We start from the raw sequence: 27,305 nt of genomic DNA on the forward strand, positions 1-27,305 counted from the left end.
ATACCAAAATACAAATTATTTATGTCGTGTACTGACTAGAGTCGAAATTTCATAGAAACAATTTTTATATATATTAGTATTTTCACCAAAAGCCCATTTTGTGTAAATGAGACTTGATGTTGTTACTGCTACACCAATATCATAATTATAACTCAAGTTCATTTTTCATAGATACTATTAATATATGAATTGATATTTATTGAATTATAGGAATGGCAAAACGTTTTTAAATTTGTTCCATATGAAAGTGCATTTTAACAAGTAAAGACTATCCCTATCTAACATTAACAATCGAATTGTGTAATTTTATGGTGAAGAAGCAATAAGCAAATAACGTATAGTGAACACCATATTTTTCAATCAGATGAGAAATCTTGTAAGAGCTGGAATTGAGCCTAGCACAAACTCATAGGATGTGGATGTGGAGCCTCACATGTCTTTAGTATTATCATTCTAACGGTGATCATTTACAGGTGAAACAACTTAACTTCATTTCGTCACCACGAAAGAGCAACTATATATTAGATCGTTATCAACCAAGAAATTTTATGTAAATTCATGATAATCACATTCTGGAATTAATGCAGAACTTTATTGTTTGAATAAGTTACGCGACGACATGTCATTCTCTTGTAGACTAATTCCAGGAGGATTTTGTTACAACAAAGCAGGAATTGTTGCAACTGTTGATGTGGGAATTGTAGAGCTTCTTCGCATGCAGTTAATTTGGCTAATATTTCGTCTTTTCTAGAATTCAGGACCTGATTTCTAACAACAAAACAGGTTAAAAAAGTTGGGTTACTATCAATATCTGAGTACCCATGAAGATTATGTCGTAATGTTGTGAACTGAATAGAAACTAAATGAAATAACAAAACCGACAATGTATTTTGTAAAATAATTTCATGTACTCCTTGGAATTATTTCTATTTCCACTTTTGTCATATAATGATATCGATTTTGTAATACAAATAACTGAAATTTTTGTTATTAATCATTTTTTAGCGTGTAGACGAAAAACTTTGAACATAATAAAAAACTGACAACGGACAAAAAACTCTTGCTCCCTCAAATTTATGCAGAGCAAACAATTTCCTTGAACCGTCAAGCTCCTGTTACTAAATTTCCAGATTTTTGTTTGCTCTAGCTGGAAATGTGAACTCATCAATGTTTCAATACAGGTCTTTCGTGAAAAAATTATGGTTTACCGGAATGAAAGAAAAGTATTTTATGAGAAAGCTGTAATTTAATAACGCTCGTAGACATTAGCGAGATGAAATTTTTCTTATTAAGTTCGAGCAAATATGGAATCCAACCACAATATTTAAAAAAACAATGATCCATGTGCAAAGCTTCTGGAAACTTTATATCGTCAATAACGCCTTATTTTTAATGGCTCCTCAATTTTATTTTATGTGCTATTAATTGTCGACTCTAATTTTTTTCCTAAGGTGTTATGGTGTATCCAAGTTTCATCTGTTTTGCTGATTTCCAAAGTTGAATTATATTTTAAGGTATTTAAGTATTCGTTCGAATTTTGAAGGTGGACGAGCTTTTAATTAACATTTAGCAATAACACAAGCTTGCAAATAGATTTTTTATAAGTAGCTCCCCTAGAGTTAGAGTAGCGGTCACTAAGAGAAACATGGTGTATTCCTCAAATTACTTTTTCTATATTAAAATTGAGAGAAGTTTTAATTATTGAGTGATAAAAAATTTATCAACAAAAACATTAATCTTACACCTACTAGTAGTTGAAAACATTATTAAGAAACATGTTTCAGCGGCCTAATTCGGTCTTTATCAAAAAATGATTTGACAATGACAATTTGCGTAATTATATTAATCAAAAAGATCTTGAGGAAACTGTATTAAGCAAAGTTAATATAAATATTCCATTCTTTTTCCGTTATATACATGATTGCATTATTGTTGCACCAAAATATCAAATTTAAAACATGAAAAATTCAATTCTTATCACAAAAAACTGCAATTCACAATCGAAATCTACCAAAATAATATGATTAATTATCTTGATGTCACATTATAAAAAATTAATAAAAACATATAAGAACAGAATCGTATGCTAAACCAACTTGGTTCTCCAAGATGAGAACCAAGTTGGTCTCATAAGAACTTCAATTCATGTCATCCTGTCATAAATATAAGTTTAACTGATGGATATATCCAACTATCAGACTCTGAAATTATATGCTTAGCTATTCAAAAAGCAAAAACTCCATTGAGAAAAAATAAAAAAAATGATGACAACATATTCAAGAAAAGGATAAATAGATACTATAATCAATTGAGTAACAAAACAGAAACTAAACATCAAAACATAAGATATTTTCCTTTACCGTATGTATAAGAACTTTCCCAACACAACAACTATCAAATTATTTTGATTAATATGATATTAGTATGAGTCATAAAGGAAATAATAAGTTATGCAAATATTCTACTGAACTAAAATCTAAAACACCCAAAAACAAAAGGTGTAATATTATATATGGAGTACCTTGTAATGCTTGTGACGATGTCCACATAGGGCAGACATCTCAATATATAGAAAGTAGACTAAGAGGTCATCAATGATAGAAAAAATAAAACTGCTTTAACGAACCATGAAATATCAAAAAATAAACATACAAACGCGAGATAATCCGAAAAAAAGTCAATTTGTGCAATTCTCATTTTATTATAAGAACACTTTTTTTTAATTAATTTGTAGGCTTATTTATATTTGGTAATTTACTTTTTTTTACATAGCAGTTACCACTACAATTTGTAATGAAATATACTTTATTATTTTTAATTGCATTTACCAAATTGTGTCCGAATGTTTTTCAATACTAATTTTTCATAAACGTAGTATTTTCATTTTTTTATGTAAAAAGCAAGCAGGAGAAGGTAAACCCTTTTATAGTTGAGTAATTCGAGTGGTGCTTGCCGTGTGGAGATGCCTGTAGATATTGATCTTGAATAATTGTAGATTGTAAGTGCTCGGGAAAGATGTGCTTTGGAAGCTAATTTCACACACTAGCATTTCTCCTAAGAAATGAGTCCCGATAAATTGAAGCTCTGGGCGTCTCCAGCGAACTCGAGGATCATGAGCCACGTCTGCCTGTCGAATAGGTCTTAAAAAAACTGCTCTAGTTGGACTATTTTTTTTGTTTGACAGCTCGAAAGAGCATTTGCCGTGGTAGTATCGGTGAAACAAAGTCAGGTCAGCGACCTTTCTTCTATGCTCCAGGCTGTCCAAGTTCTTGGTCAACTCTGGATCGCCTATAATTCGAACTCTTCTCTTCTGTATTAAGTCCGGAATCTTTAGGGTATGCTTGGGATCCGAGCTCCAAATGTGCAAGCAATACTCCAAAAATTGATGGATCTTGGGCTTGTAGAGGACTAATCCTCTACCGCTTCTAAGCGGTTGCAAGGTATATAGCTTTTTGGTCTTAAAGAGGGCTTAAGCTGAAGCTGTCTTGGCTAAATCAGCCACGTGATTATGCCAGGACATATTGCTTCCAACCTCAATACCCAACAAGCGAATTTGTGGTGATGGTGAAATTTTATGTCCAAACAAGGTGAGCTGCAGTACCAGCCTTCTTTGTAATAATAGCAGCCTCAGTTTTAAAAAAACAGATCAAGTCTTTATTCAATTTTTTTGTTGTAATTTTTTTGTGCCTATTGTAAAATTGAATGTTATCGAGTTGAGAAGTTTGCGACGTAAGCCGACGTTATACGAGTATTAGAACTAATATATTAGTCAGATTTATTAAAAATTTTGAAAAGTGGTATCAGAAACACGGAGGAAACTAATAATGAATCACCGCAGCGAAAGTACAAATTATCGTATAATTATAAACTCGAAATGATAATAATACACCAATTCGTATAAACATTTCATAATTATAAATAAAGAGGTAACTGTAAAAGTATATTGAAGATAAGATGTAGTGAAGAATCAGCCAAATTCATACATAATCACAATCATAATCATCAATCCAGTGACAAATAAATGAGCGTTATATTAAAACAAATTACGCGGTAGTCCTTTGTATATCTTATTATATTGTTCAATCGTATATACGAGTATATATCAAACAAATTCACTCAATGTGCACATGCTTCAAATTTTTTAATGAATTTATCACTTGATATTTCTATGTTTCATACGGTCTCCGTTGATAAAAAGTAATTTGAAGTGAGAGTGATAAGTGAGAGTGATGTAACTTGAAGAGATTTCCAGTAGGGACAGGATATCAGGAAAATTGTCAGTGACAAATTCATTCGTTAATATCGAAACTAAAAGACGGGAATTCCTAAATTAAATTCAACTAGACATAATCAATCTTCAAAATGTAAAATAAACGTGGAACGTGACCCCATACCTGCGAATATTCAATATAAATTTCATGACGTATGAATTAGTCAATATGAATTGTTTGGAGCTTTTGAAATCAACATACAGTGTAGTCCGTTCAATACGACTTTGAATTGAAATTTCTCATATCTTGTTTTTGATGATAATACATGATTAAAATGGTAATGTTCGAAAATGGGGTCCTATTTTGGATCATAAAAAATAGAAAAATTGTAATTTCCTAATTCTTATCCATTTTTCTATATTCATCCCCGATATATTTATTGTTCTACTTAGGATAAGATTGTAAATTGATTTTGTAAATAAAAAAATAATACACTAAACTACTCACTGATACTTAACACACTTATTCCAAAACTCCAAAGTGTTCACTATGACATTAAATTATTTACTGACTACTACAGCTGTTAGAAATTCGTTTATATACACTATCTCAATTTCCAAAATCTTCGAATTCCTGCAAATCCCTAATTTGCCGTAAAAAGGAAAAAGTCCTCCTTGAAAATTGTACACAAACTATCGTACAGATACTTTCTGTAGTTATTTATGTGTTTATTGAATTAAATGAATATTAAAATATTTCAACTTAATGTAATTAATTATACAATGTATATTTTATGCCAATAAACAGTATATATGATGTGAGCAAGCTGTAAAACCAATACAAAGAAATCGCCTTATAAAAAACATAATGTAAATGGACCTTCTAGAAAATGTAGCCGGTGCATCCGCCAAACTTTAGATTATAATATCATAGTAGAACAGTACAGCTTCGCGGTCTCTATCAGTGGACGAGTTCGTAACAATACATATAGAAACGAACAATTGAAAAAATAACAGTTGAACAATTGAATATCATAATTCACACAATTGATGAAAATTATGAAAAAATTTAACAAACTGGAAAGAGACAGCTGTGTTCTTCGATGAAAGAAACCCTAGATAACAAACTGAAACCGAACGTTAAAAATACACTAAATGAGGAAAACGTAGAAACGTAGAAAATTTGACTACTGATTTCTGGCTGTTCACACATCTCAAGCCATTCATACGTAAAAAATGATTTCCATAGAATGAAGAGGTGGTAGCAGCCGTGTCAGAATGTTTGGATAGTTTTCCAGACACTTACTTCTAGGATGAAATTCATAAATTAGGACGTGAATTGGTTTCAAACCATATAATTTTGTTTCTCATATTGGGAGACCAAACTTGTTCAATAACCAAGTAGGTAACACAATTGTTGGCTTCTAAAACAATTATTTTATAACGATAAGCTAAAGGAAAATGTCTGTCACAAGAATAGTTTTCTCAAATTATTCATTTTGAATGAAATTACTCACAGTAGAAGAAATTTTATAATTTCAATTAAATTCGATTCTCATTTTTAGCAATTAATAAGTTTGAAGTTTATACCTTGCATGAATCTTGCTAGTTTACATTTAATTAAATCACGTGTGCTTGGATGCAAGAGGATGTACAAACAGTTATAAAGTCATTATGTCGTTATGCCGCCAGTTTTGAAAAGTTTGACGCTTTAGGTGAAATTTCAACCCGGGAAAAAAGTCAAACTATGCATGGACTCTCAACTAACGATAAAGCGATTTTCATTGTTATTTGTTATCAAATTCTGCAACGTTGACGCGAAACGAATACCGAGTAAATCGTTAACATGACTAAACTTCAACAATGTTTATTAATTCAACAAGATTTATGGTACGTCTCTATATTCACAAATTTGGCAATAAAGGATGCATCAAAGCCAGAAATATTTTGAAAGTGGTCTACGAGGAAAAAACTTTCCAAACCTGTGGTCTTGTTTACCTATAAAATTTGCATGAAATTTGTATAGAAACAGTAAGAAGAACCAACAGAGATGAAAAAACTGCTATCAAGTAACATCAAAAAATTTGGCGTGCCAACTGAAAAGTAATGTCGTTATAATATTGGTCTGTGGTAAATGGAGAGCACATCACAGAAAGAGATCACTAACATTCGATTATAGACGTGGCAGAAGAGAAGAAGTTGAAATTAATGGGGTTCCAGAGACATATTTAGAAACGAAATAGTCGGATATTTACTGTTTTGGGGTCAAAATAATTAGAAATAATTCGAAATTAAATTCGATATCAATTCGGTGTGGGAGATATTTTTTGAGTAGTTTTTTGAAGCAAAAAATGGAAAACTGGCGGGTTTAATATGTAAAAAATTTGTGGATTCCTTAATAAGTTTTAGTATTGTCTTGATACATCGATTATATTCATTAACACGTCTATATTAGCTTCACCTGTATATATTTTTGTGAGCTTGTTTGTTTGGAAATCCCTTTGTGGCTTATTACTGTTAGTATATCCCACTACTTTAATTGCGTTCATTTATTGAGCGGGCAACGGCGTCAACCTCCGGATTCGCCGGTCATAGGTTCAAATCCGGTTCACGAGAGAAAAAAATGGGGCGTTTTTTCCATATTTCTCGTACATAGAGTGCCCGACGCTTTTGTCGCAATAATACTAGTATTTTTCGTTCATTATTGTTTTTAATTTATATTAAAAAATATGTATTCTTAACTTTTTAGTTTAGAGTGCTTTTAAATCGTGTTTTTCAGTTTTGTTTAACTATACTTATAATTTTACATGTTCTCGTAGCCAATATTTATTGTGTATTTATTGTGTGATTTTGTTCATTATTGACTAATATCCTCTAAGTATTATCGTGGTCATTTGCTTATAATGATGTCAAAGAAGTTTTGATAATCACTCTGAAATTATCAGCTATACACTTTTTCGATTGAAAAAAGAAATTTCGAAGACAAAAACTCTGGTAGAATTTTTTCATAGAAGTGGTTTTATTTGAAATGTGAAACTTATACTGAGAATAAAGTTCGGTGTGTGAAAAGAGGGGTTGTCAATCTTAGAAACATATAAGAATGGAACATGATTGGAAGGCAGTACATAATCATAAAACACCATAGTATTATTGATATATGCAATAGTACTTGAGTACGACATGTACGCATCAAGAAATGAGATTACAAACCAATTAGAAGTATGTGCTCAGAAATTATTGCAAGCACCCAAAAATTTAGAAAGATTGTGCCAAATGTAGAAACTGATAAGTCTGATTTTAGAAAAGAAGCTATCAAGGCTGCGTATATCCACATCACAGAATGTTGGGGAAATTTTCGAGAGGACTTTTGCTGTGCCGTAACCGACCGGAAAAAAAACGCTGCTTTATGCTAATGGCCAGTGCATAAAATACTGTAGCGTCTGATATGTCGAAATCCTATATCGATATTCCAAAAATGAAAGAGATGAATTTTTTACACTTCACTGTTAATCACAGCGAGAGTTTCGTAAATCCTAGAACTGGAGCAATGATTTTTTTTATAATGTTACAAATGTTATTTTAGATATATTTGAAACACAAGAGCCTTTATTTTATAGATAAAAATATTTTATAAATAAAGTACATTTCATAAGATATTGAAGGACAATTCTTGATATGATTTATTCAAATTTTTGTTTTACAAATAGTGACAAGTAAAACAAAACTTCAAATGTAAAAAATTATGACAGAATATAATTTTTTTTTTTTCAAAAAAAATTGTAAGTTTGGAAAGACATTTTTTTCGGTTTCTCCATCAAATTATCTATTGGAATGTAGAAGAAACACATTTTCGGGCTATTATAAATATTATTATTTTCGACAGGGGACTAGAACAAAAAAGACCTAAATAATTACTATAAATCTTATAGCTTAAGCTCCCTAAAATGACACTATTTGTCCTATGGAAATTTTAAAGCAGCACTATATTTATCATTTTTACCGTGATTATTCTTATCTCCACATATATAATGATGCTGAAAAAATATGATTAGGAAAATCCTAATTACGTGATTTTGAAAGGTAAAAATGAACATTTGAAAATTTGAATTAATTAATATAATTAATTCATGGAATGATTTAATTCAGCGTCACTGCTAATAGCAGCTCAGTGATTTGCAAACCATGAAAGATCCTTAGAATGCGAAATGTTTATAAACAGATATGGCTTGGACTTTCTTCATACTGAACTTAGACCTCTGACCTTCAACTTTGAAGTATCGAAAAAATTCACTTCAATGGTGTGGAGTCGTCTATTGGACTATGATTTGATATACTTGTGCTTATTTCTCAATATCATTTTCACTCTCTATCAGAGGCAATAGCATCGATACCTTCAACAAATATTGGAACCTCATCTAATTCCTCACTGCCAAAATAAGAGTTTCCATCAATATCATGCTTGTCCACATTCAGCCAGACAAATCTAAGACTACTTCAAAGAGACTTGTAGTTGGCTTCTAAGTTCCCCGAATCAGTCCTCCTCAAAGTATTATACTTTTCGACATAATAAAGTTTGTATAGAATAAGATGCTGCAGAAGAATGTTAATCCCTTGATTATTTGTTAATGTTAATAATTCACCTATTATGAGCTTCCTGATATACAAGTAAAAAATTTCATTCTCACTAGCTGTTCAGTTTTCCCAGCATAATGACGGATAAGCTGATTTACTGGTACCGTCCGCTACCACTATCATCGACGTGTCTAAATTTACTCAAATCAGTGTGTCAGCTGAGACTAACCCATTTTGATGGGGTCTATTAAACTCATCTGTACACGCTTATATTACCTCACAAACTCGATTGCGGACGATATAAATAGATGTAACAGATGGAAACGATTACTATACGATGTGTCACATTCAACTAAAATAATTCATCTCTTGAAATCTCATTACATTGAATAATTGGGTAGCTAAACTAACAAATAATTTTAGAGATACATTTCTGATACTTAAAACTGTCTAAATATTCAATATATATCTTAGAATCTATAGTATTAAGCAACTATCATTTTATCTAATCTTTGTTTAGAACTATGCATAAGGTAAAATACGGGAAATGGACAGTTTTGTACTGCGTACTACTGAGAGTGTCGTGATGGTAGATAGTCGTGGTGCAAATAGTTCTAGTCTGCATAAGACGCCATATTTCATTTACTCAGTCCATTGTTTATCTATGACAGCTACGCAGCGCTTATTTCTTGCGCAGCTTAATGTTGATCGACATGGAGCTATGACTAATGAGTAAAAACTTCAGATCCACTAGAAACATCCTGCATAAGAAGCACCTTGTGCCGATTCTCAGTGTAACAACACCAGAAAGTATTGAAAGTATAAGAGAAGCGGTAGCTAGAAACCCAGGACGGTAAGCTAGACGAAGCTAAGACGAAACCAGAACTAAGAAGTCGATAAATCCCCGTGAAACATATTTGGTTCTAGTAGAAAAGAACAACATGACATGTGGCTAACACACGTTTCAGCAATGATTCTTGGTATCATAGGTCTCTCGAATTATGAGTGTGAGCTTCTTTTTAGAAGATACCTTAATAGCTATGTCTATGACTAAAAACCACAAAATTGGAAAGATTCGAAGAATTAAATCATTCAAGAAATTATTATCTGTGCTGTTAGTGAGTGTTATGAAAGGTTTTTAAAAAGAGTTTTGAGTTAAGCATTCGAAATGATGGACATTACCTTGACGACATTATTTTTCACAAATAACTGAAATGGTAAACACTTTGATTCTGTTTCATCTATATTTTGTTTGAACTCCTAAGCTTGTTTGGACGTGCACTCAATAGCCTTCAAGGCCTCTTGGCTATCGTAGAAAATGTGAAAGTGCTTTATAGAGAGGTTTCTATTTACACACTTCTCAGCATACGTTTATTGCATACTTGCATTTTAATCCAAAAAGGCCAAATCCGCTTTTGCGCTAGCTTCGAAGCATCTATATACCAGAAAAAATATTGCAGCCTTGCGAAAGATGATTGGCGATCGTTGATTACCAGTTTGTATGAGATGTCTGTGTCCATCAAACTACTAATTTAGTTCATTGGTTTGTCACTGCCTTCTAGCTTTATTGATTAGAGAATCCTCAGGTGACCTGTCCAATTCTCTGGCATTTTACCGGTGAGAGTTCTGTCAAAATTTTAATAAAAGAAACAAAACGTCGATGTCAAAATCAGGTTTGTAGATTCATAGGGTGTTTCCAGCTTTTCCACCTTTTTTATTTATTTTTAACGTTGTTGTCTTTAAAAAGCTAGTGGCGTCCAATTCAATATTTTATTCAATTTTATTTAAGGCCGGGAATACTTTTCCTGAGGAAGAATCTCCTGCCGGGGAAGAAGTTTATAAATTGGCTGCTATTGTTTATTTATTCCTCATACTTAAAAATGCATAATCTGTTTTTGACAAAGAAGTTGAATCAATTTCTCATCAATGGATGGATGGAGATAATCTGTATTGCCCACAATCTAAATTTGAGGTCTGACTTCCATGTAGTTTCATTCACTTGAAGTGCTAACTATTGTTTGAAACATAAATAAATAAACAAATAAAAATTTAATAAAAATGTACAACGAGTAGTGTTTGGTGGTTATTTTCTCTTTCTTTTAGTTTACTACAAATGATTATAATTTTTTGGAACTCTAGCCCTTGTTTTTAACTGTAGTCGAAAATTTGAGATGGTTTTTAAAAAAATAAATATGAATAAAATGGAAACGATGGAGTGCTAAATTTTTTAAAATTGTAGTCGTGGAAATGTTTTTTGGGTTGAATAATTTATATATAAATTGATAGTAACTAACATCAACTATAACCACAAAATCACACATTTTTCTACAATTAGAATACAAACTATGATTCCATAAGTTTCCACACTGTATAATAATGTCTTGTTAAATTTTAAAGAACCATAATTAAGAAATCTTCTCCTACACGTGTAAATAAATATTGTTGTTAGATTTTATGGGTGCAAATGATTATTATAACATTTTGCAGCTATGTTGCATCGTAATTGAACACGTGGTGCTTTGCTGAAGTCTCAATTCGAATTACATGTTTAAACGTGTTGGTTACGTTAGATATCTTCACGTTAAACTTGTGAATACAATGTGGAAATTGTGTGTGTTAAATTACTTAGAATGTCTGTGCACACCACCGTGAATATTATTCCGCCAGGCAGAATGTACTAACAATGTAACATTAATTGATTCATGAGGTAGGATAGGTCGATTGCACTTCACAGATTAACAGGAAGAAGTTACGGGAAAGTCGAAATTCAATATATCAACTGAAAAGTAGAAGAAACTTGAGACAAAAATGAATCTACAAAACGAATAAAGAGATTTTATAAAATACAACTACCCTCTTACTTTCATTAAATTTAAACTTCCTCTTTCATTCAGTTTTTTTTCTATGCTTAATTTTTTCAGTTCACGTCAAGAATTTTTCGATTTTATTAAAATTACAATTCTTCAGAAGATTCTTGGTATGGTTTTGTTACCAGAATCCTATGCATCATCATCAACTTCAAATTTCCTCGATGGTATTTCATATATTTTGAAGTAAAATACTGCATTTATTTACAGGTAGTTACTGGAGATCGTGTCGGAGCAAGTGAAATTCTTCTAGAATTAATGGTGAGAATCGCATCTCATCCAGATCAATGGGACAGAGTCCACAAAATTTTACGTGAGTAAATTACATTGATGACATTTGTACACTTCAATTCGGAATAATTCTAAAAGCACTAAAGATATCTGTCAGAAACAAATAACAAACCATCTAATATTTCAAATTCAAACTAGAAACGTTATGTTATACCTAACTCCATTCTTGATTTTTTTCTGAAAAAAAGCGAGCAGTATTTATTGACCTATCAAAAACACAAACTGATACAATATTTCAAATATTTTACTAGTGTCATTATTAAAAAGTTACTTTTAATAAATTCAAAATCAATATAACTCCTAAATAATAAAAAATTGCTTAAATAAAATTAATTGCCCAGTATAATTCTTAAAGCGGTGAACTAATATTTAATATACATGAATATTTTTTAAGACATTTGCAAAGCAACTTTTATTAAAAGTTGTCTTTGTCACACGAACTTTGTGATGATTTTTATTTGTTTTGATGTACCCTCATACAAAAAAAAACTATTATTTTGTTCCAGTCACATCCAGTTTTGTTGTGACAGCTACATTCTCTTTCCTGACGTCATTTACATGTGTTTATTTAGGCGACTGTATAACGATTGCATTTAACTAAGTTACGTCTGTTACATTGTAAAAGGCAAATACTTTTCTAGGAAACTATAACCAAAATAGAACTGCTGAATATATCCACCAAAGTACGAACAATCTACGAATACTAACAGAAGTTCTATCAGGGCACTATCACCTCAACAAACACCTCAAAATAATAGACTCAGCAGATAATGCGGCGTGCAGATTTTGTTGCCCAGAGCACGAAACCTCTATTCACATTCTCTCAGAGTGTGAAACACTAAGGAAATCCAGAGCACTACACCTGGGAGCGCTTGAAAGAAAAGACGAAGATCTCTGGCATTCTAGACTTTTTAAAAGAAGTGGGATTAGTAGATCAGCTGTTAACACTGGGTTCTCCAGCATCGCAGCAAGAAATGGAGACACAATAGATCCTTTGGGCTGCAGTGTATAAGAGATCGACTCATTAAAAATTTGCTTAAAAGCATACAACGGAAACAAATGTCCTTAGTGCCCGTTACGCATAGTTCTGATATGAAAGATACTTGCGAAAACATAAAGTTCCTTCTCGAAAAAATTAAATACAGTTGACATGTTTGGGAAATTTGTGGAGATTTTAAAGTTATTGCTTCGGCTACAGCTTGGTTACACAAAATATGATGCTTCATTTGCGAATAGTACAGCAAATACAGGAAAAGACACTACAAAAGCAAAGTATGGCCCAAGTGTGGATCGCTTACTTAAGGGCAGAAGAATGTTAAAAATGATCAAATGTTAAAAATTATCCTTTAATTAGCCCTAATCACATACTTTTACCACTATTGCATATAAATCTCACCCTAATGAAAAATTTTATAACCCAAAATCAGCGAGGCAAAAATTAAAGAGGGAAATTTATTGGTCGACAAATACAGAAGCTAATGAAGGATACCAGTTTGGAAGGAAAGTTGAATGATCTGAAAAATGTCGCCTGGAACAGTTTTGTGAAAGTTGTCCAAAATTTCCTACGAAAATTACCTACAAAGCTTTGGAACGTGATATGTCTTTGAAAATACATATCCTGCACTCTCATCTGAATTTCTTCCTCGAGAATTTCGGTGCTGTGAGTATCGAACAAGACGAAAGATTACATCAGGACATTTCCTTAACAGAAAAGCACTATCAAGGAAAAAAACTACTGTTGGAGACTACCATAAGCCAAACATTCACGAAAATCATAGATATTTATTTATGTTAGTGATTCTTGAACTTTTTACGAAAATATATGTCTTGAATTCGTACAAAAACCTGATGTGTCAATTTTTTCAATTGATATATTATTGTTTGGTGGCCATAGTTTTTGTTGACCAGTGTTATTTTCCAGCTCACTACTTTCTTGTTGGAGAGTGAATTTCATAATAATAGATCGAGTACTTTTTTTACATCTTTTGAAGTTTTGACCAACTCGAGAGGCTAGTCTAGAGCAATGGTTCTCAATATTTTACTTCTACTTTGTTCCCTACAATATGACCCAAATACGATAGAATTAAAATTTCTTTCCTCAACAGGTACATGGGTTGTTTCCAAATGTTCGAAGAGAATACAACAACCATTTACAGTTCATATATATAACAGAAATGGATATGAATATATCAATCAATCACTCCAAAAGTATGAAAACTCATAATCAAAATTGAGTTTGTTTCTTTTCTATATTTATCAAGAAAATATTCAAACTTACTTTGTACATTTTTTACTGTTTGCTTAAATTTTAAATGGTAAATTCAAATCTTTAGGCTCAAATTTTATGCATATAAAATATAATAAATAAACGTTACTTTATACATCCACTCGTGTATACAAATATGAATTTAACTGAATTGAAAGTGTGTTGAAAATTTTGTTTCATAGAGATTAGTGGAAGAAATTTCAGTACCTTTTACTAAGTGCTGGACTTCCATCAATCAATTCAACCCAAAACTCTACAACCTTTACAGCTACATTGAAGCCTTCATTTTGAGAAATAAAGTCTCAAAACAAATTGAACTTTCCAAACGATACTAATCCCGTTTCAAACCATGAAGACCATTTTTCTTGAATATCTCAATTTTTTGGTTCAAAAGTCATATGGAGTTATATTGCTACCTGGAAGCCAAGAGGCATAAATATCAACCAGCCTAGCCATTACGAGGTGCTCCGACAAAACCATATTTTCATCGAGGAATACTTCTCTGTTCATCAAATGTGGTATGACCCAGCCTCTTAACAGTCACCGAGCTTTAGAATGCAGAATGAATAGACCCTTATATCCTTATGATCAAATGTGCGTGCGAAATAAGGTGGTGCGTTACATTATTTCAAAAATTTGATCTTTCCATGAACTGTTTACCACCATTCTATTAGCAATGAAAACTCTATTGCCTTCTATTTCTTCTGTTAGTGCCTATCTGGTCCGTATGTTGACGACTATGATGACTATTCCAACTGTGTTGGCTACTGCCGGAATAATTTGGTGATTGTCAAGGCAAACTATTGCTCGAAGCTTTGGATCCAAGTATTTTTTCTCCATCCCGGTCCTCCGGCGTATTTTGCCTTTAAAATTCAGCTATATCAATTTTCATTCTTTGTTATGTGACCCAAATACTCCTGCTATTTTGCTGTTATTATTGATCTCACATGAGTCTTTTCAGTACTACTGTAGATCCATGATATTCATAATATCCTTCCATAAAACCACATCTGAAAAGGTGCCAGTTTCCAGTCAAAGAAAGTAGTTCTTCCATTGTAAAAGTATTTAATCAATCTACTAATTAATTTTACATTCCCAATACAAAAGAACCGATAATATTACCACTTTCCCCATCACCAATTCTTGTTCCGAAATATCCGAAAATAATTGATATATTCTTCTTGGGAATGGTTCTTATTATATTTTTAAAACATCGTTATAGAATTCCATTATTACTTTCTCTGACTTGTCTGCAGTAGAGTATTATTCTCTCTGGAACTTCGCCATGTTTTGTTATCAATGACTACTAAGCCATTTACATTTCTCCGTTGTTTTTCTATGGCATCTCACCCATTTTATCTGTAGAGTTTCTTGTCATTTCTTTAATTCCATCATGGGTTTTGCTTTCTACTATTTTTATTTATTCTAAAAATCGCAAATATACCAAACTGACAAAATTATATACAGTAACAAGATTCTAACACTGCTTAAATATAATCCGCGCTTCTCGACAATTTTTCTAATGATAATTTTCTCGTACATAAAATATATAATGTTATTCACACTGTAGGTAATTCATTGCCCATTTTTTCTTGCAGAGAATATTTTGTAAACAACGAAAACGTTTAATAACAGTAAACTAAAACTTCGATACGACATTGGTTTTTTCCCATACTAGACAAATACAAAATGTAAATAGAGGTAATATAACTTGAGAGGTTTCATCCGAAATATCCATGGAATGAGGTTAGCCATCTATAACCAAACATCTGCCCTTGCATAAAATGAACACGGGAACGGACATATAGGAATGCTAATGCATCATATTTGAACGGGAATATGTATTCAAATACGCAGTTTGAAGTGTTTTATTTCTCAGTCCATATATAGAATGTCAGTTCAGATGTGTTTCCAATATACTATTTCAATTGAATATTGTTTATCGAGAAATAACATTTGGAAAGCTTTTCAGTTTTTCTTTACAAATACGTGAGATGAAATCCTAAATTTCAATCTGAATATCCCAGCTGGAAGTAATATTGTTAACACTGCAAAATTTTCCAATTATAGAGTCAGGGTTTGTTAATTTGTATTATCCTAAGTCACCTCTGCTACGGGGCGTGAAATTAAGTCAGAATCTCTGCTCTATCACCATAAATCCCTGGGATACCTTTATCATAAAAAGAATTCAAATCTCTCACAATCAACTGGCTCGGATAATTTAATGAGTTTCTAGCTAATGAAATTATCAGAAGTTTAATTAGAATATAACCATCCAAGGCCGGTCTTGTCAGTGTAAGATAAATTGTTAAAGGTTATTCAATTTATTAATAACTATAAATCATTCATGTTATATAATTATAAAGAAATTTGTGAATCGTAAGAGTTTAGAGTCAAAATTCGTACAGTATGAGACCACTCGACGCAATGTTTTGTTTCTCTTCAAGCGAAGATGATATAATTAGTCCCATTTTAAACCAATAATTGATCTTAAAAGTCAAACTCGTGACGTGATCGATTTTAAATATGGACGAAAGGAACTCCACACGATTTAATAATCCAATTGAAGAGTAATTCGATGAACGAACGCACGTCCATTATGTCATATTATGTATACCATACATGCGGGGAGTTTAAGATATTTCAAAATCATCTTCTCATTTTTCCTTTTGTTTTTTCTAGGGCATTAGAAATGTATTTATTATCCATTTATTCACTTCTTTCATCTTTTCCTTTCCTGGCCTAGTATATTCATTTGATTTATTTTCTGTTGTATTTGTTTTCCTATATATGTTATTTGGTCGTTTTGCTTGGTCTGTCTCTTCTTCTTCTTCCTATAGTTTTTACGTTTTATATTCATTTTGTTAGTCTATATTGTTCCATCCTTGTTAAATATCCAAACCAGTATAAGATTCTCTTATTTATTTGTTCTTTGTTTGTTTTTTGTTCTATCTATCCTAAATTTGTGTAAGTACTTCATCTCCATTGCTTTCTCTCTACTATTTTAATTTTATTGTTAGTACCCATGATTAACATCCATACGTCAGTGTTGGAATTGTTATTGTTTTGTAAACGCTCAGTTTTTCTTTCTTTGTTACCTCCTTCTTATTGAACACTGTTTTATTCAATTTATAGTATATATTTGTTGATTTTTTATTCTGATCGCAGCCCTCGCTTCTATTTTTCCGTCATCTGTTATTACTATTTCTTCTTTTGTTACCAAACTGACTTTGTTTCTATTTTTCTCGTTTATTATCACATATTTGCATTTTTCTATGAAAATTTCCATTTGCAGTTTTTCTATCTTTTCTATCCAAATTTTTTTAGTGCTTTAATCTTTATATGATTTTTGTCATAAATACGATGTCGTCTGTATATAGTAAGCCTTTTAAGTTTATTGGAATCATGCTGATATATGCTATATTCGTTTATAGGTGTCTTGTCTTCAAAGGACAAAATGAGACAAATAAAATGGTTATTCACAAGAGAAGCTAGATAGAGTTATTAACAAAACGATTTTGATTGATTTGGTAAAGGCAAGTGGAAAGAAACGACAGATGATTTTAAAAAATATTAAAGTATCTGTCACTGATAAAAAAGTAAAAGAATGACAATGAAGAAGTTGAAGAGACAATATAACGGATACAATAACATGGAGTCGTGGAGAGTTTTTTAAAAAATTGGAATCTTTCCATAAATCTTCTAATACAAAGTAAAATGAGATATTTCTAAATATATATACCTCTTTCGATAATATTTCATGTAAATAATCACCATTCCATTTTTCAGTGCTTCCTGCTTTCTTACCAAATTACCTTAGTCTTAGGTATTGTTCACTGTAATATATGTAATTGGTGCCTCTATGTATTCAAGTGGAAGTATAATACCCATTCCGTCGTCATTATTCCTCTTAATGCTCTTAATCAATCTATTTTCGTCCACTTTACTTCTCAACTGATTAACTGCAACCTTATAAACAGTAAATTCCAAAATGTGTTGAAATATTTCCGCCCATATGTAGAAAAAATGTGTTAACTAAGACTCTCCTGTTCATATATATGATAGTAAAAATAATTTCTTCTCATTTTGTGCAATAAATCCGTGTTTGTGGGAAAAACAATAAAATAAAACATCCGCTTTCACTTTTTCCGGACACTCTCTACGGAGATGGATGGCGTGAGACAAGATAACTCACACATGAGCCTTCGGTATATCTTATCATTGAACTGCTACACTTGAACAATACGTAATACGTACGTAATACGATTTGTCTTTAATTGGACATAGTCATCTAAATAAGATCCCATCTCTATACTATTGGCATCACGGACGATTCGGAATATCGCTAGTGTTTTAAAAAGTAGACAAATCATCGGTGAGTGCTCTGGACTCACACCGTGAAATTAAAGATTAACAAATTATCGAGTGAAGTTGAAAACTTAGAGCTTAGATGCCTGATTAGCATTACCAAAGACAGTCTGGTAGTTTTTACTGAAGCACAAAATTTTCATCTGTTTGCAGAACTTTTGATGACCGCTCACTTTTACAATTTTGAACGCAATATCATATATATTATAATAGTTCACTTTCTGAGATTCAAGTGTTCTTTTACTCTGTATAATATTCAATGTTTGATTGCAACGACTCAATTTCATTCAAACTATACCGGAAATCAGTACATACATTTATTTCTTTCGAATGTCCATTTTTAATAACTATTAGTAATTTTCTTAACTTCATATTTCATTTCAGAAACGTTGGATCAGGACTTGAAAGCATCAAGAAGTGTTGTCACTCAATTACAAACTCTACCACATCACAACAAAACCATCCAAAACTCTACTGGAGATAATCAAATAAACTCAAATAAGAATATCTCTATGTATATAAATAATACAGTCAAGACAGAAAAGAAAATGGAAGACGTTAGATGGCCAAATGATGAGAAACACAGTATTTTGAGAATTGTAAATAACAATAATTATTCAGAGATGCATGAAACTAAGGCTTTAGCTAATAACGAGAAGTCAAAGGAGAAATCTAATAAACCTACATATCCAAAGAACTTCACATATCATAGAGTCACAGGTAGCATAACTTTTTCGTTATTCAAATACATTTCCATTCAAATCTTGCTATTACTTGAAGTTTTCAGTTTTAAAAGAAACATAAGCGTTTAGTTATAAGTAGTACTAGCGTTTGCTGGAAGAACAATCTCTTTTTATTATATATATATTTTTCTTATTAAATTGCATTACAACCGATTGAGATCTGATAATGGATTTGAAGAAGAAAATACAAATTTTCATTTTTCGGCGGCTTAAGCAAATTACAAAATCTCAACATAACTATTTGTTGAAAATTACAGAAAGTAACATGCAAAATCTAGTATGCAGATAAGCACCATCCTTATGACAATAAAATGGACATTTCACCTCGACCACCAATGCTAAAATTTCATCATGTAACATATATATAAAAAAATAAAAATGAATCGAGTACGTCTTGGATAGTTTAATCTCACATGGTTGTTAGTACAACCATAAAAAATAATATATTGTGTGAAATTCCAATCTGGTTTGTTGTACATATAAAGTCCGCCTAGGTATACTCTAACTTATTATCAAATATTCAATGATAATTTATTACTAACATGATTTAAGTTTATTTTTGTTTTCTTTTCTCTATAGTCCTAGTCCTAGTCTAAGTAAGTTTGTATTTTCTAAATTGTTGTTCACTTCAAACGCCTAAAAAATAATAAAAAGGAATTTATTACCTTGTTTTTTTTAATAATCTGTTTTGCCTTCTCACTATACTATTCATAAAATCTACTCCACTACCTGTTATATTCACTTACAATCAAAGGTAGGTCAATTACAATAAATCTAGAGCAAGAGTATTCAACTACACAGCTGGACCGTATCGGAGATTCTCAATTCCTTAATTCCTCCGATTCGGTTTCATATTAATTAATGCTACAGTATTTACTACAGTATATTTTGCTAATGCTTTGCTTTGCAAAGATAAGATTAAATCGGTGATTACTGCTACACACTTTCTTTGTACATAATATATCACTCAATATGTCGTGTGACTGACACACAGATGGCGCTGTCAAATACATATGACGTTTATGAAGTACCAACTTTCAAAAAAATATGTGTAAAATTTTATGACATTTCGATCAATCAAAAAAAAGTGACAACCATTTGAGTGAGGTTACTTTTGTTGTTTTCAAAACAATTTCGTGTGTTAATTTCTCGTTGCTTTTTTACGAAAAAAAAAATACTGTAGAAGCTCAGCAATGACTTCAAAAGTGTTATCCGGACTCTACTACATCCAAAAGAACCATTGGTTTGCTGAATTGAAACGTGGTCTTAACAGACACAAATGATCGTCTGGTCGTCCAATTGAGGTCGTTACTCCAGAAAACATCAGAAAAAGTCAACAAATTGGTTATATCTAATCGTAAATTAAAATTGCGTTAGTTAGCTGAGGCCGTAAAGATATCAGAAGGCAGTGTGTCTACAATTATGCATAAACATTTGACCATGAGAAAGGCTTTGTCAAAGTTGGTGTCGCGTTTACTCACAGTCGATCTATAACAACAACGTATTGATGATTCAGAGCAGTGTTTGCCCATGTATACACATAAATCATATTTTTTTCGTCGATATGTGACAATGGTTTCGTCCATCAACACAATCAATAGCAAATACTACATAGAATTGTTGTATCTTTTAAATGTAAAAATCAACGAAAAACGGCCTCGTATGTCAAAGAAAAACCACTGTTTCAACAAGATAGTGCACCGATTCACAAGTCGAAGGCAACGATAGTTAAATAAATAAATTATACTTCGAATGTTTTCCTCTTTTACCGTATACTCCAGATCTGGCCCACAGTGACTACTGGCTATTCGCTGATCTCCAAAAAATGCTCTCCGGCAAGAAATTCCGCTCAAATGTAGAAGCAATTGGGGAAACTGAAGCCTTTTTTTGAGCATTGGAATGATTGTATTATTCTTGAAAGAGATTGCATTAATGAATAAGATCGATTTTGGGCAAAAATATGTGTTTTTCTTAGTTAGTCACACGACTTCTTGAGTAATGAGTAATAAAATCTCTCTTAAACCGTAAAATTGAAAAATGTCTTTCTCAATCATATATGTTATAGATATTAAAAAGAATAACTGTAACCATTGAAAATATCCTTGATTTTTTAATCTCCTACTAACTTCTCCAATTACTTCTGTACCTTTGGTGATCAATTCTGGATCTCGTGACACTTTCTAATTTCACTTTATCCAAAAAGGATTGTACGAATTTATTCTCATTTTCAGGTAAACCTGATAACACTAGCAAAAATCCGAGGGCATACATAGCTGTCTCAGTGATAGCACCAAATAAAACATCAAGCAAAACTAAAGCAGTCGGAATCGAAGAGGATTTAACTTTAGAAAACGAACTACATCAGTTGAAACCATGGACCCATTTACAAAATCTAAAAGACATGGAATCAATTAGATCTAAATGGATTGTACGAAGAAACAAACAAAACAAGGAATCATAGAAAGAGAATAGCAGCAATTTGTGAATATTATAAATAGAATAATACAGGCACTAGTTTTTCTGATTAAATATGTTAATATTTTATATTTTTAAAAATTAGAAATGATGTAATTCTAGAATTAAATAGAATCAAACTTTGTGGCATAGACCAATAGTCCCAGGAAGTAATTAACGTGATATGAAATAAATTTAAAAGATTAGTTAATATTTCGATCATGTGACAGCTTCACAAATTTTTAATGAAACGAGGCATGCTTAAATTAATAAATTAAAGTGAATGGTACTTAATAAACTGAAAATTATATTAGTTATCTTCCACTTTAAAATATAATTGACACACACCAATCTTTTATTATCGGTTGATGATTGATATCATTTAGATATTATTAACCATAGATGTATCTCTCAAAAGGGGCCAAAGATCACACTTTGTTTTAAAGGTGATTTTGGATTCCGAAATTCATTTATTGCCTTGAGTTTTAATTTTTACAGTTATATATTATGTGTGATTATAATTCATTAGTAATATACTACAGTTGTGGCTGCAGAGCTTTAATCGGGAACAAAAAACGGGACAGGTCAGAATTAGTGCTGTACTCATCTAAAATTACGAATAATTAACTACTTGTTGTGATGGAGAAGATACTTCTGCTTGATGTTATTCCAAATAAATTCCATTCACTTGTTGCTAATGATGTTTGGATAGTCCTTTGGGCTCACTTAAGAATGCTATCTGGTAATGATTAAGTTTTGAAGACTGTACTTCTAAGTAAATTTCAACTTTTTTGGTGTAAAATGATTCAAATCGAAATATCAGTTTTAATCTTGCACTATCATTAAGCCAAATTGGCAATTATTACACAAATTTCATGGTAGAAGATGTGTAATAAAACTTAGAGTCGGTGAAGCTTATCATTGTGATATTTTAGGAATAATATTGGCGGTGAGAAATCGGGTTTAAGATTATATATTGTAGATTACAGATATAGCTAAGGCAATGAAACATCCATAAATGTTACTTTTCTTACCCCGGAGAGAACATGATTAGACTATTAATTAATTCTGTTAAGTTACAATGTTATTTGAGGTTAAGTGCTTCTTTTGAACAGAAACATTTTTAAATTTAAGTATGTCTCGTATCATTAATACCACAGAAATAGGAAGAATAATATATTCAGATAAAATCAAAGTCATGTATTCAAATTATCAATTTATCTACTTATCAACTTAAATGATACATTCCGTAAGACTAGAAATCCGATCACTATGCATCTTCTGTGCTTCTTTTTTCCTATTCTAAATAAGTTTGGAGGGACAGAATCTTTCCATATTTTTCAGGGTCTATTCATTGATATTTTAGCATCCAGTTTATTAATGATAATACGCTCCATTTTCTCGCTTTGGGAACACGCTATCGCCTTCAATGTTGTGAGGGAATGAGGACACCATATAATCACAGTAATCTCAATGTGGTTAGAATGCCATGTCCAAAGCCACCGATGGACCTAGAACCCATTTTTGGTGTCGCAAAAAATGTAGCTTCTACGTCAAAAGACCAATTCTTCGAATATGGACGGAAATAGTTATATGAGTCAAACCAAAGCACACATAGAAGGACCTTCTGCGTGCCTTACCAATCAACTTCTCCTTTTAACAGGTGTGAAGCTCGACTTGTGACTGTTTTTTTAACCAGAAAATCACTAAGACGTTATCTGTATGATAGGCATCACCGATGCATGTAGAATAAGGAATTTGCAGAGGTACTTGATTACCTTTTCAAATGATTTCAGCCTTTGATAGTAGAGCACGACAAATCCCATGGACGCAACGGTATTTGACCGCCCAATAACTTATTTATTAATAAACTTTATTAATCTATTGTCTTTAGATAGTACTACATTGCTAAATTTCACTCAATCAGTTTTCATGAGCTTGATTATGTTTTTACTACCATATAGTTTAGATTTCAACATTAAAGTAAAATGTTATAACGTTTTATTTTCTGCTATTGTTCTTTGTACGATATTCTTTCCTCTATAGAAAGAATTTATTATTAATTTGATTATAATAGACCTTAAGCAAAATTTTATGCTCTAATATTCATAAAGAAGGTTTTTATACCTCCGACATCGAAAGTTGTACAAACTAAGTAGAATCAATAGCAAAGTTTCTATAAAAGTTATAAAATATACTAAAATGTTATGGATAGTGGACATTATAATACAATATGCTCACCGAGAATATTTCTCTAATTCTTCTATGTCAACCATATATTTTGTTCTATCCTCTGATGTTTCTATCTATTTGGTATCAAATTCGACTCACTGTCTCTTTAGATTTATCAATCCATCTTCTGTTATGCAGTCTCTACTACACAAATGTCTTTTCCAACTAGTATCATCCTGTTTGACAAGTCGCCATACTCATATCCATTCCATTAGAGCAACTTGTTTTATTACATTCTACATATTGCATCGAACTTGAGGACATGGTTTGCTAATAAATTATCATCATATTGGCAAAAGATGTGGAATTATTAAACAATTTCTTTTGTTTAGTAACTGCTCTAGTTTCTCATAAAATTAGTGTTTCGTAGTTAAATGTGAAAATCCGAGCAAGATGACTTTTAAAGCATATTGAAACATTGGATTTCAGAAAACATAGTCATTGTTTATAAACACATATATAAATATGTATATATACATATATATATATATATATATACTTTGATTCTACCTAAATATAGATGAAAACCTGCTCCTACTTTTAAAACCAATATTAAATCTCACAGTTCCGGCATAATTAAAAACTTGAACCAATGATATACATTTTTTACTGTTGAAAACCTACTCTGAAAATAGCCCTTAGGTTCGTTTAAAAAAAGAAAATAATATGTTGTATAATAGTTCTTATATTTAAAATAACTTAGCTTTAGATAATACATTGCGTACTATTTGAAAATAAAATCATAAATAGCGGAAAGCACTCATGCTGCATATCGATAAATTTTTTTAAAGCATATCTTTATATGGATTATTATAAGTTAATTAAAATTATTAGACACACAACTTCCTGAAGCTTTGTCAAACAAAAGGCGATATTATCATACGCCAAAGCGTAACCAGGTAAACTCTTACAGTCTCTTCATTTTGTAGCGCTTCCTTGTATTGTGTTCGAACCATTGAAATAGAAGGGAATGAAGAAGCAATATTATTTACATAATATTATATAATAGTATTTTCTAGAGAATAAATATATGGCGAAATATATTTGAAACATTTGTCTTTTAAATACAATTAATTTCATACATTCCCAATACAATTTGAATTAAGCTGATTTCCACAAATAGAAGTAAATCTAATATAGTTACAAGAGACTATTTCAATGGAATAAAATCATGTTGAAAAGCTTACAATATCTAACAGGGTTGTCAGCTCTAAGCGTGCATCGCAAATATCTATGTCTTTCATATGTTTCCAAAATCTCTAGTAATAAAAATACCCAACTCATACAAATACCTTCACAGATCGTTTCCAAAGAAACATACAGCAACAAGCTTCGAAAGAAACCTTAATGATCTACGAATCCCAATTCCCAATACTCACCACCCTGGCTGATTCCCATACCGAAATTTAATACCACCCTTAATATGGCAAAATATTAGACTCAACCTTATTAAACCATCTTTAAAATTGAATTTCAAACCTATCACTTCTACATAAATTGCAGAATTATATGCAATATTACAAGCACTCGTTCATATTAGAGAATCAAAAAAGTCCACTTAGCTCACTTCAAACTATCCAACGCCTATATATCTACAAAGCTGAAATAGTGTACTTTAAAAATGAAGATGCCAGCGTCGAATTTATTCAATCTGAAAGAAATCAAACAATCAGTGAATTCCTTGGCCCCAAACAACATCAAACAGACCACACCAAATGAGAATATTGCGCTAACGCCTGGGTCATAGCAATTTAAGCCGTAAAAATCTTCTAATACGCACTGAGTTGCCAAAATGCGAAACCTGTGATGTAGATCTTAGTGTTAAACATAAACTAGCGCAGTGTAAACAATACGAAGACACAAGAAAGAAGTACGATATTTCGGTGAACTTCGGCAAAAACATGGATATGAATGTACTGTAATGTAATGTCAGTCCTCTGCCTATCCTCTGACTAATAACTGTAGTATTTGAAACGACTAGAAACAATATGTCATTTGATATCAAATTTTTTCGTCTTTAAATTTATTAATAATTCCTATTATTAAAATTGAATATTGTTTTAAAAACTATTTGTTATGTGTTTCATTCATATTTTAATTTTATTCTGAAAACTCATAGAACTCTCAATTGAAATATTCATTTTGCATTGAAATTTTAAATTCTACTCCATTTGTTTAGGTCCCTTTTATAACCAACAACTTTGTACGTGAACCTTTTTTTAAAAATTCTCTTCTTCTTGTATTTAAAGAATTTTGGATGTTTATATTTGATTGTATGTTTTTCTGATATATAATGCAGTTTTATTTTTTTTATCATCTTAATGACTTTCTAATCTATTATCTAAATACTGGGGTGTCTATCCTATGTAAATAGCATAACAATTATCACAAAGTACTTGATATATCACATTACTTCTTTTATTTTGGGGTCATTTAGATTCAAATTCAGTAAAATATGTGAAATGTATTTTTTTGCCATCAAAGAATTTTCTGAAATACATAACTTTTTGCAAAAGAAACTAGCATTTTATATATTTAAAATTATTTAATAATGAAAAAATATTAATTCTAAAGTAACATTAATTACAATGAATCCAGAAAAAATAACTTAACCTATGAAATTAAAGTTTTATTTTCACAAAACAAAAACTATTCAAATGCACTGTTGAATCAATATAAAATTGCCAAAAACAAACGTGAGCGTAAATAAAATAAAATACTTGGAGTGGAATCTTTTTTGTTATATGTAGAAGGCAGTTATTCCTCTTGTACTCTTAAGTCAATGGTTGGAAAACTGAATGAAACAAGAAACGAGCGTTAATATTATACATGACTCTAGTGGACTGTATTTGATGACAGATTCGTGTAGCACATTCTGAATTCTTGTAACACTCTCTGTTTAACAAAGACTACATTTTTTAATCACAATGAACAAATATCATTTATAGATTCTTTAATTTTTTTATTCGTTTGATTTTTTAATTTAATATTGTTAAAAGAATGGAAGATATTGCAACAGTATAGTGACTACATACACGGTTTTTACTTTTCATCTGATATGCATAAACTTGTATATTTAGTACGAAATTAAAGATTACCTTTAGTAAGTTGTGTTTTATTTATTCTTCAACATTCTCATCAAAAAATTACGATCCGTGATTTTAAAGCAGTAAGTATTTACTACAAACTCAAAAACTCTAATATTTCACTTATTGTCTCAAATGTGACGGAATGGAGTGACCTAAGAAAAACATTTCAAAACAAAAACTATGAAACACGAACGTAACGAATTGAAATAACAG

General features: G+C 31.2%; 1 protein-coding gene across 2 annotated transcripts in view; it reads left to right on the forward strand.

Moving 5' to 3' along the window:
- The window catches only part of LOC130443621 (uncharacterized), a 257,601-nt gene extending 230,491 nt beyond the window's left edge, over nucleotides 1–27,110 (forward strand). For both annotated transcript variants that reach the window (XM_056778405.1, XM_056778406.1), the window contains 3 exons: nucleotides 11,860–11,962; nucleotides 18,959–19,294; nucleotides 21,549–27,110. In XM_056778405.1, coding sequence (XP_056634383.1) covers nucleotides 11,860–11,962; nucleotides 18,959–19,294; nucleotides 21,549–21,778 — 669 coding nt within the window. In that variant the 3' untranslated portion in view covers nucleotides 21,779–27,110. The remainder of the gene's footprint in view (nucleotides 1–11,859; nucleotides 11,963–18,958; nucleotides 19,295–21,548) is intronic.
- Nucleotides 27,111–27,305: the final 195 nt, after the last annotated feature.

The sequence above is a fragment of the Diorhabda sublineata genome, chromosome 4 (genome assembly GCF_026230105.1).
Source record: "Diorhabda sublineata isolate icDioSubl1.1 chromosome 4, icDioSubl1.1, whole genome shotgun sequence".
Lineage (NCBI taxonomy): Eukaryota > Metazoa > Arthropoda > Insecta > Coleoptera > Chrysomelidae > Diorhabda > Diorhabda sublineata.